The 12,714-nt window shown below is 38.6% G+C and overlaps 1 protein-coding gene across 2 annotated transcripts in view; it reads left to right on the forward strand.

Moving 5' to 3' along the window:
• The window catches only part of LOC136875682 (serpin I2), a 160,103-nt gene that overhangs the window by 98,300 nt on the left and 49,089 nt on the right, over positions 1-12,714 (forward strand). For both annotated transcript variants that reach the window (XM_067149237.2, XM_068228102.1), the window contains exon 2: positions 443-622. In XM_067149237.2, coding sequence (XP_067005338.2) covers positions 443-622 — 180 coding nt within the window. The remainder of the gene's footprint in view (positions 1-442; positions 623-12,714) is intronic.

Genomic DNA, 12,714 nt, shown 5'->3' on the forward strand with positions numbered 1-12,714 from the left:
GAAAAAAGAAAGACCTGCAGCAGGCAAGCCGAACATGTCCTCAGACCCTCACAGCACAAAGAGCCATACACTAAATAAGTAAACAAACAAACAAACAAACAAACAAACAAACAAACAAACAAACAAACAAACAAACAAACAAACAAACAAACAAACAAACAAACAAACAAAAAGCAAATATATATAGGCTCTTAGTTGGTCTACAAAGCCAAGAATACCGGCCGAGAGTATTCGTCGTGCTGACCACGTGACATCTCGCAATCTGCAGGCCTTTGGGCTGAGCAGCGCTTGGTTGGCCAAGGTCCTTCAGGGCTGTTCTATCATGGGGTTAGTTCTTTTTTATATACAGGATCTAAGTAGCCAGTCAGGGAACATGGCAGTGTCTCCTGGCAAGATAGGAGCTAGTAAAGGGATGTTAGTACTCACTGTATGTCTTTTCCAGGCTCTCAGTAGCCAGTCGGGGAACCTGGCAGTGTCACCTCTTGGGATCGAGGCTGTGCTAACGATGGCTTGGATGGGTGCTGGAGGGGACACAGCCCAAGAACTACTTGAGGGACTGCTCTACTACGATGTTAATCCAGAAGTCTTCCTTGCACTTGGAGCCCTTGTTTCCTGTCTTGAGGTGAGTTGCATTGTTCTTCATAGTTCCACATCATGTATGGCTCCTCCCTTTTTCAGAACAGTAACTACTAAGGAGCAGATTTTTATAAAATGTCATATTTGTTCTTATAACTTTCTTTGATTTCTAACTACCATATGTAAAAGCATATATGTAAGTGTTCTGAAGAAAATTACGGGATATTTATTTTGCCTTAAAAGTCATATTTTGGTCCTTTCTGAGATACTGATCATATTTCAACTCAATGCTATATAAAGTCATATTTTTTTCATATTCCATAGAATGTTACGTTACCGGTACGTGAGTTTCTGTAGCAAACTTTCATATACACTGACTGACAGAGCAAATGCAACACCAAGAAGGAGTGGTTCGAAAGGGATGAAAGTTGGGGGAAAAACAGAGACGGCACGGACGAATAATTGATGTTTACTTCAAACCGATATGCAGGTTACACAATGCGCACGGCATCGACTCAGTAGGATGTAGGACCACCGCGAGCGGCGATGCACGCAGAAACACGTCGAGGTACAGAGTCAATAAGAGTGCGGATGGTGTCCTGAGGGATGGTTCTCCATTCTCTGTCAACCATTTGCCACAGTTGGTCGTCCGTACGAGGCTGGGGCAGAGTTTGCAAACGGCGTCCAATGAGATCCCACACGTGTTCGATTGGTGAGAGATCCGGAGAATACGCTGGCCACGGAAGCATCTGTACACCTCGTAGAGCCTGTTGGGAGATGCGAGCAGTGTGTGGGCGGGCATTATCCTGCTGAAATAGAGCATTGGGCAGCCCCTGAAGGTACGGGAGTGCCACCGGCCGCAGCACATGCTGCACGTAGCGGTGGGGATTTAACGTGCCTTGAATACGCACTAGAGGTGACGTGGAATCATACGCAATAGCGCCCCAAACCATGATGCCGCGTTGTCTAGCGGTAGGGCGCTCCACAGTTACTGCCGGATTTGACCTTTCTCCACGCCGACGCCACACTCGTCTGCGGTGACTATCACTGACAGAACAGAAGCGTGACTCATCGGAGAACACGACGTTCCGCCATTCCCTCATCCAAGTCGCTCTAGCCCGGCACCATGCCAGGCGTGCACGTCTATGCTGTGGAGTCAATGGTAGTCTTCTGAGCGGACGCCGGGAGTGCAGGCCTCCTTCAACCAATCGACGGGAAATTGTTCTGGTCGATATTGGAACAGCCAGGGTGTCTTGCACATGCTGAAGAATGGCGGTTGACGTGGCGTGCGGGGCTGCCACCGCTTGGCGGCGGGTGCGCCGATCCTCGCGTGCTGACGTCACTCGGGCTGCGCCTGGACCCCTCGCACGTGCCACATGTCCCTGCGCCAACCATCTTCGCCACAGGCGCTGCAACGTGGAAACATCCCTATGGGTATCGGCTGCGATTTGACGAAGCGACCAACCTGCCCTTTTCAGCCCGATCACCATACCCCTCGTAAATTCGTCTGTCTGCTGGAAATGCCTCCGTTGACGGCGGCCTGGCATTCTTAGCTATACACGTGTCCTGTGGCACACGACAACACGTTCTACAATGACTGTCGGCTGAGAAATCACGGTACGAAGTGGGCCATTCGCCAACGCCGTGTCCCATTTATAGTTCGCTACGTGCGCAGCACAGCGGCGCATTTCACATCATGAGCATACCTCAGTGACGTCAGTCTACCCTGCAATTGGCATAAAGTTCTGACCACTCCTTCTTGGTGTTGCATTTGCTCTGTCAGTCAGTGTATTTTGTAGAATTATGGGTTCAATATACTTACCAGATATTGTAATAGGAGTTGAATCATGGCTGAGAAATGATATAACAGATGCAGAAATTTTCTCACAGAACAGGAGTGTGTATCATAGAGATAGGATAAGAATGGTAGGAGGGGGGAGTATTCATTCTGGTGAAAGAAGAATTTGTAAGCTACAAAAAAGTTAAAGATGACAAACATGCAATTCCAGGTGTAAGGCTCATCTCTAAAGATAACAGGCAACTTGATGTCTTTGGAGTGTATAGACCGGGAAAGGGTAGCACAGATGCTGATTCAGAATTATTTGATAAGATAATTAGCTATTTGGGAAACAATAAGGAAAGGAACATGATTGTAGCGGGTGATCTCAATTTACCTAATGTCAATTGGGAAGGTAATGCGAACAACAGAAAGTGTGATCAACAAATGGCAAATAAGTTAATAAGGGAAGTGCATCTGATTCAGGAAATGATGGAACCACTAGAGGGAAGAATATTCCGGATGTGATGCTGGTAAAACCAGATGAGCTCTATAGAGAAACTGAAGTAATAGATGGTATTAGTGATCATGAAGCTGTCTTTGTCGTTGTTAAAAGTGTATGTGATAGAAAGGAAGGTCTTAAAAGTAGGACTATTAGGCAGTACCATATGGCTGATAAACCAGGCATGAGGCAGTTTATAAAAAGTAACTATGATCGGTGAAAAACGTTAAATAAAAATGTAACCAGACTCTGGCATTGGTTTAAAGCAGTTGTTGAGGAATGTGAAGACAGGTTTGTACCTTTAAAGGTGGTAAATAATGGTAAAGACCCACCTTATTATAATAGAGAATTTAAAGAGACTAAAAAGGAGGTACAGACTGGAAAGAAATAGATTTAGAAATGGCTGTGGAAGTAAGGAGAAATTGAAGGAACTTACTAGAAAATTGAATCTAGCAAAGAAGGCAGCTAAGGATAACATGATGGCAAGCATAAATGGCAGTCATACAAATTTTAGTGAAAAATGGAAGTGTATGTATATGTATTTCAAAGCAGAAACAGGTTCCAAGAAGGACATTCCAGGAATAATTAATGAACAAGAGGAGTGTGTATGTGAGGATCTTCAAAACGCAGAAGTATTCAGTCACCAGTATGTAAAGATTGTTGGTTACAAGGATAATGTCCAGATAGAGAAAAAGACTAATGCTAAAGAAGTATTAAAATTTACATATAATAACAGTAACATCTATATATATAAAATAAGAGTTTTGTCTGTACATTGCTCAGAATTTGAAAAGAATGGTATTTCTGTATCGGCCATATCCACAGTAACAAGGAAATGCATTTTTCACTTTTCCATAATGTCTGTCTGTCTGTCTGTCTGTCTGTCTGTCTGTCTGTCTGTCTGTACACGCATCACGAGAAAACGGCTGAACAGAATTTGATGAAAATCGGAATGTAAAGTCGGGTGATGAACCACTACAATCTAGGCTATAAATTATTTTATTCACGCTGAGTGAAATGGTAGTTTAGGGGAAGGCCTGAAATGTAATTCATGTAAGTTATTCATATTATTAGTGGTCGTATCGATAAATACTATATAACTAACATAACTTTAGTTATGTCGTAAGTTAGTAGTAGTTATGTAAGAACTTATTAAATTTCCGATCACTTATGTCTTATACTTTGTTACCGTACTGCATATAATTACAGAGATATTCATGAATTTGGATTTTTGTTACTAAGTTCATATCAGCGCTGAGTCACGGGAAAATGGGTAAACAGCATTTAGTGAAAAAAGGTATGTAAAGTCTGAGAATAAGGAACTACAGTCTATGATATAAATAATTTTGTAAGAGTTGAAAGAAAACTAATGTGAAGGCCTGCAATATAGAAAGCTCATAAACTTTATCAACAATAACATTACATTGACCATTGTTTGTTGTGATGTGCTTTTGGTATTCTGTTTCCAATCATCCCCGATAGATAGGATTACTGCAGCGTATCAAGATTTTTTAAAATTTGTTTTCGTCGCACTGACACAGGCAGGTCTTATGGCGACGATGGGATAGGAAAGGAATAGGGGTGTAAAGGAAGCGGCCTGGGCTTTAATGAAGGTACAGTCTGGTGTGACTGGTGTGAAAATGGGAAGCCACGGAATACCATCTTCAGGGATGCCGGCCGAGGGCTTCGAATCCACTATCTCCTGGATGCAAGCTCACAGGTGCGCGCCTCTAACCACACGGCCAACTCGCCTGGTCGTACCGAGTGTAACAACCTGCCTGTATATTGGCGGGAAGTAGCTGGGGAGTTAGATAACTTTCTTCTTAACATGCCATTCCTCTGGTTCATACATTTTCTGATATTACTGATACGTAACACACTGGTTCATCATAGCAACCGAGCTATTCAATCCCTACTCTGAGGCACTGATTGGAATGAGTAGTGTGCATATTTAATGGAATAACGACAGAGGAGTGTTCACAGCATTCTGCGACCTGGTTATTTCAGCTCTGGAACTTTGGATTGTTAGATCGGCACCGTAGTACTGTTCGTTGAAAGTGAGAAAGTGTGCAGTTTTTCATTTGATCGAGAATTTTATATTATAACATTGCTTTCAGTCGCTACATTCCTACTGACATTTTTGTAATGACCTATGTTGAATTCAGTTAGGAAAACCACCAAGTCAGTCTTTCTGAGAATCCTGTAGCGAAGCACGGGTACATCAGCTAGTTTACAATAAGATACAAAAGTTGAAAACTAGAAAAGCGGCTGGAATTGACAAGATTTCTGGCGATATATTAAAGACAATGGGTTGGGGATATAGTACCTTATCTGAAGTACTTATTTGATTATTGTTTGGTCGAAGGAGCTATAGCAGATGAATGGAGAGTTGCTATGTAGCCCCTGTGTATAAAGGAAAGGGTGATAGACATAAAGCTGAAAATTACAGGCCAGTAAGTTTGACATGCATTGAATGTAAGCTTTCGGAAGGCATTCTTTCTGAATATATTAGACATGTTTGTGAAATTAATAATTGGTTCGATAGAAGACAGTTCTGTTTTAGGAAAGGTTATTCCACTGAAGCTCAACTTGTAGGATTCCAGCAAGATATAGCAGATATCTTGAATTCAGGAGGTCAAATGGGTTGTATCGCGATTGACCTGTGTAAAGCATTTGATAGGGTGGATCATGGGAGACTACTGGCAAAAATGAGTGCAATTGGACTAGACAAAAGAATGACTGAAAGGGTTGCTATATTTCTAGAAAGTAGATCTCAGAGAATTAGAGTAGGCAAAGCTGTATCTGACCCTGTAATAATTAAGAGGGGAATTCCTCAAGGCAGTATTATTTGACCTTTATGTTTTCTTGTATATATAAATGATATGAGTAAAGGAGTGGAATCAGAGGTAAGGCTTTTTGCGGATGATTTTATTCTGTATAGAGTTACAAATAAGTTACAATATAGTGAGCAACTGCAAAATGACCTCGATAATGTTGTGAAATGGACAGCAGGCAATGGCAAGTTGATAAATGGGGTTAAAAGTCAGGTTGTGCATTTCAAATATAGGAAAAGTCCTCTCAGTTTTAATTACTGCATTGATGGGGTGAAAGTTCCTTTTGGGGATCATTATAAGTATCTAGGTGTTAATATAAAGAAAGATCTTCATTGGGGGTAATCACATAAATGGGATTGTAAATAAAGGCTCCAGATCTCTGCACATGGTTACGAGGGTGTTTAAGGGTTGTAGTAAGGATGTAAAGGAGAGGGCATATAAGTCTCTGGTAAGACCCCAACTAGAGTATGGTTCCAGAGTATGGGACCCTTGCCAGGATTACCTGACTCAAGAACTGGAAAAAATCCAAAGAAAAACAGCTCGATTTGTTCTGGGTGATTTCCGACAAAAGAGTAGCGTTACAAAAATGTTGCAAAGTTTGGGCTGGAAAGAATTGGGAGAAAGAAGATGAGCTGCTCGACTAAGTGGTATGTACCAATATAAATGGTCCATTATTGGACATTATAAATTTTCCAGCTAACTCACTCCTGAGATTGGGCTCTTTAGTTGGTACCTAGCACACCTACCAAGACGCTGGCTAGTGCATACTGTGGAGGCCACTGTATAGGCCACTTGGAGCCACCGGCAGTGCCAATGCACTATGAAAGACTTTGTCTCTTACCAAAAATTGATGCCTGCTTGGCCATATATCATAAGTAGTATGGTCCGAGCTGTCAGCAGAGAGATGTCATGGAATGACATTAGTAGATAAATAAGTTTGAGTGGCATTTATAAAAGTAGGAAAGATCACAATATGAAGATAAAGTTGGAATTCAAGAGGACAAACTGGGGCAAATATTCATTTATAGGAAGGGGAGTTAGGGATTGGAATAACTTACCAAGGGAGATGTTCAATAAATTTCCAATTTCTTCAAAATCATTTAGGAAAAGGCTAGGAAAACAACAGATAGGGAATCTGCCACCTGAGAGACTGCCCTAAAAGATTGATTGATTGATTGATTGATTGATTGATTTAACTATACTGCATGATAACATTTTTATACATATAAATACTTATGTAAGGTCATATTGGAATTGTGTTTAGGTCATATTTGCTTGCAATTTTTTAATATTATTGGGTCAATAAAATCCTCCCCCTAGTAAATGACTTTCCACTCTCTTTATCTAGCTGTTCCTATCTCTTGATGGATATAGTGTTTTTATATCTGTGTCTTGGCACAGGCCAGCACAAAACGTAGCTTCCCCCGAAGTTCCAGTCTCATTTATGGTTGTAGTAATATGGAAAATGCTGTGGTATGAGTGGTGTTGATCGCAAATTGCTGTCTACTTCCCCACTGTGTTAACGTTCCATATAGCTTGTCAACAGATGTTAAAAGTTGGAATTTCGAGGCCAACACTCATGATTAAATGGTGGTGCTGGCTCGTTTGAAAGTGATCCTTGTGTGATCAGCAACGAGTTTCTCCTCATCTGCAGAGAGAAAGACCAGATCAGGGTTGGTGCCTGTTCACCATCTGGCTGACCAAAGTATTTTAATTTCCTTATTGGATATAAGTCATGTCTTACACTTCACATAGCCATTTTCTCGGCATTTTCATAATTGAGGAGCGTTTTTTATCAAAACTCGATATATGCAAAAATTTTCAAAATTGAGTTATGCATGCCAATGTTATCAGTTTGACCTTGCTCACCATCCTGTGCAATCATCCTTTGCATAAGTCGATGTTTGCCGTGTATAGAAGTGGTTGAAATCACTAGGTTTTTGCAAAAGTCGATATATGCTCTCGGAAAGTTAAAGCAAAACTTGATAAATGCAGTTAACTATTAATCACGTTACATTCTCATGGATAATTGGAAGTGTTATTCTGTGGAACAATGGAATGCCGGACTCCTTTATTGAAAGGATGTATTCTTGGAACTGCATGCCACATGTTCCCGCGATTAGCCCTCATTGTCGTCGACAAAATGAAACTCACTTCTTAAGAAGTTTTAAACAAGTTACTGTGTGAGGGACTATTTCAATCTTCAACAGTATGAATAATGAATCTGAATATTCTGAAACTGGCGTGCCAGTTCAGGAATGTGTCGGTGGAAGAAAGTCTAGATACAAGAAGAGAGTACCTGGAAAGCTGGCTAGAAATAAAAAACGTTCCTAATATTAAATGCATTCATGGACTCATAGACTTGCCCACAAGTATAAAAGTAAAAGGCTAAAACGATGCAAAGCTGCTGAACTCTGCTATGAAGATATCACTGAATTCCATCATCATGTGACTTCTTTAAACAAGATCGATCAAGACAAGTTTATATTGAAGTATATGCACATTTTCGCACCTCAGCGCAGGGTAGTGAACATTGAAAGTGCTAGGAAGAAGGAAACTCTTTCTGTGAAGTACAGCATTAGGAAGGAAACTGGTGAAATACTTCCTGTCTGTGCTGCAAATTTTCAAGGAATTTCTGGCATGACAAAGGACAGATTATCTTATCTGGCTAGTAGGTTTCATCATACTGGGAAGTTACCTAAGGAAAATCGAGGTGGTAACAGAACAGGCAAGGAACACAAGGACATAACGGTTGCCATTAAAAGTCACATCAAAAGGTATAAATGCAGAGAGAGACATCACGGCAGAGGAAAGTCTAAGAGAGGATATTTACCATCATATCTCTCAGATAGAAACAGAATCCTCAAGAGGTTGCAACCAAGTTGCTTCGGCTTTATTGGACTTTCTTTTTAACCTAGAAAAGAAACTGCACGATGATGGCCCTACCACGATACATTTATTCTCAGACTCTTGTAGCAGCCAAAACAAAAACAGTGTCATCCTGGCCACACTTACTGCTTTCTTGGGGAAAAAAGTACATTATTCAATAATATTCTCCATTTCTTCCGTATTCGGGGACACAGCAACATGGATCCAGACAGAGTATTCGGTAGAATTAAGAAATCTTACAGAAGACGGGGAAAATATACTGTCTTCCAAACAATACTATGATATCTTAGAGAAACATGGCACCCTTAAAATTCTGAGCAGGGAGTGGGAAATCAAAGATATAAAAGAGAGTTCACAGAAGGTACTACGAACTAGGTTGCCATTTAAAATGAATAGTCAACATATTATCACGTATAATAAGAGACAAAAGAGAGTCTCTGTATTAGTACAGGATACCTACTTCGCATACCCAGTGAAAGTTGAAGTTCTGAAAATGAAATCCAGCCTTGAAGCATTTAGAAATCCTCTGTTTTACCAAAGAAAAATATGGTGAGCACAAAAAAGAAGAAACATGTTCAAACCTCTGTTGAAATTTTTTGAAATACTGGATGATGCTGTGGATTTCTACAGGGTCATGTCACAAGACAAGTAACAGGCTTCTGATGGCTATGTGTTTTGATGAGTTGAGTAGACTATTTTGTAAGACTTAATTTTAATTTAACCTGTGTGATTTTAATGTGTTCATTCATTACAATAGGATTGATAATATAGGTTAATACCTTATTTTGTTTTATGTTACATTGCTTGATGCTATGTATTTTAGAATCTAATAATATTATGTAATCTTACAATACCAAGTAGCCTATATTATAAAATGTATGACAATGGAGCTAAAAAATGAATAAATATTCAAAAAAATATTATTCACAAAGTAACAAAAATAAAAATAAGTAAATAATACAATAAACAAAAGTGTATAATTCAGTTAGAGTATTATTGTGAAGTTCCACTTTACCAGAATATTTGCATATATCAACTTTTGATAAAACTTCTTCTAATCTTACCTCATCCACCTTAAGTTTCATGCATATGCTTCTAAGTGAAAATAAAAAAAACACATTTCCTGTAAAATGATGTTTGCTGCAAATGTTAAGTTTTGCAAAAACGCTCCTCAATTGCTTATGTAGCCCAGGGATCCATGATGGCTGTCAGTCTCTTAGACAACAAAGGCATGGGGGAGGTTGTCTAATTTGTGTCAGGTAGTTTATATTTCGATGCAGTAATTTGGCCATTTAGCTCAGCAGTGTTCAGCTTTACGTTGCTTAAATATCAGCAAGTCACATCTTTAATATTATAGAAATTGCCCTTGACATATAAAATGGATCCATGGATGGATGATGGAAGTTTTGCTATCATTTTGTACACTGTGATCTTCCCTCTGATGTCAAGGTTGTCTTCAGTCCGGTGAGTTCCTTGCTGGACTATAAAGTCAGTGTTATGATCAATGGTTAATTTGCTGATATAATCACCTTACATCATATGATACGCCTTCTGTGTTTATTTGAAAGATGTGAACTCTTGATCAGAAGTTTCTTAAAGGAGCTGCTTTTAAAGTTCATCTTGTGCTGTTGTTTCAAGTTGCCATGAGAGATCTATGATGTAGTTCAGTCACCACTTGTGTAGACTTTCAGCCATCTGTTGCCAAGAGTGCTGCAATGTCGAAGTTGTCTACATGTTATTTCCCAGCTTGGATCACTCTCTGACTTACAGAAAGCACCAGTCAGAAACTTGGAACCGCAGCAGTATTATAAAGAAAGTGATTGGCAACTCTTTGGGATAAGATGCAGTTACTTTCTGCATCACAGGCCTCACCCCATTGCTGAATACCATGTCCAAATGCGGCAATGCAATGCCCATACTAAGATGGTCAATGTCCACATGACAGGTGCACTGCCATCCCCGGCTGCAGACTGCCTATAAAATAAAATAAAAAAGCACTCGTACATTATTTTAGTGCATGGAAAAGCATAGAATCTTGGAGAGAGCGAGTTCATATATTCAGTATGTTACTTATATTTAGTAAAGGGCTGTGGTAGGTTAAATATTGCCCCCGTTTTGCCGGGCAGCTCAGCCGGTAAGCAAAAGTCCCAGAGGCGGAACGTTCGCTTACAGGCAACGCTAAATTATAGGGGTCAGGGACAATCTAAGGACTGACAACAAATGAAAACACTAAAAAGAAATGGGTTTTAACATTTATTAAATAAAATATCAGCACTTTCCAGATTCTATAAATATTCTCAAAACCTTGAAATAAAATATTTATCTCTTCCCTGCTGGAATGCACCCGCAGTTCTCCATTAAATTTCATTCTGTAAAGATACGAAAGTGGGTCTTAATAAATCGTCTTAGGAAATGAAATAAATTATTATTTGAGAAAATCCTATCTCAAAATATAAAAAATCTGAATTATTTCCCTTTTTAAATTATTATTTAAATTAACAATACGCTTCGATTCATTTAACCGTGAGTCAATTTTTTTTACATCAGACGAAAAATCAAATAAATCATTTCTATCAATTAAATATTATTCTAATTAATTATTTAAGCTTCAAATTATATGATAAAATTATTTTGAAATCAAATATCCAACTCATTCGATTCTTATTTTTATGTCAATTGACCTAGTGTTGTGCACAACTCACAATAAAGACTCAAAATTCTCGCATTGTAGCGTTAAACATTTTACATTTTGTGAGCTTAGTTCATTGACGCGATCCTTGCTTAAGTATTTTCCCTCGAAGCAAAGATCCTAATCTATCTTATTCCGTCATAAAATCACTTAAAGATTCATAATTGAGCCAAATATGCTCGCCACAAAACAACAAAATAATCGAAACTTTACGCGCTCAGCGTACACATATCATGACGAAATATAACCATGGAAATCACAATTATAAATAAAATCAGTCATTCATCCATCTCACATTCAATCTTTGGTCCACGGTAATATTATCAATAGATTTATCGAACCCTATCTCTTGATTTTTATTTTTAAATTTTATTTGAAATATGAGAGCTTCTCTCGATGACAATATCAGACAAGGGCTACCATTTCGATCGTCTGACGTGTGATTGTGACAGGATTATCACTTTTCCAATGAAATAGATCGCACAACGATGTTCCAGGATAATTTTAAAGTATAAATCATCACTAAAAATTCCATAGAACTGCCTACAGTCGCAGATAAATAAACATTCGCGCATACGGTCTATGAGTCACGATTACGTTATTTTTAATCTCTTATTATCTCAAATTATTGATCAACATGTGCTGCATAAGAAGAAATTATGTTCAAAGACACACTCTCTTCCTTAACTGACTCATGTAATGGACACACAAATAAAATCCTATCTTAAGATCCATTTACAAGTCTCAAAAATACCAATAACAGTAAATGCAAAATTTGTGGACATTCAAGCCACGACCAATATTCCAGGCCAACATCTACTTCAATATAGCACACATTAATCACTTATAAGCACAGTAATAATTACACTCATGACCTTTAAACATTCTATTAGAACGTAATAATGCCAATTATTATTATTATTATTATTATTATTATTATTATTATTATTATTATTATTATTATTATTATTATTATTATTATTATTATTATTATACGCGCGCGGTCGCGTCATCGCAGGCTATGGTTTAATGAAATCATAGATGACCCTATTCTATCTCGAATCTATGGTAAACCACAAAACTTCAAGGAAAAATCCTAAATTCACAGAACACGTCGATATTCTGTCCCAAATAATTCAAAATTATTCCATCATTATTTTATAAATTAATAACTATTATCGCGTGGGTCAAATATTTTTAACACTTTCCTAGACTTATCATGGGACAGTGAGAACATGTCACGAAGCACTCACTCAAATAGAACAAATTATAGGTCCCAAATACACTCTCACACACATCAAATCTACCAACACCAGTGAAAGAAGAGTGAAATTCCTAACTACAAAGACTATTTGAAATGAACTCAAATATTCAAGCAAGGACTACCTCTACATAATTATTACAACAGAAAATAGAGAAAAGTATAATTTGAAATCTTAGCTGTAGT

This window comes from Anabrus simplex, chromosome 6 (genome assembly GCF_040414725.1).
Source record: "Anabrus simplex isolate iqAnaSimp1 chromosome 6, ASM4041472v1, whole genome shotgun sequence".
NCBI lineage: Eukaryota > Metazoa > Arthropoda > Insecta > Orthoptera > Tettigoniidae > Anabrus > Anabrus simplex.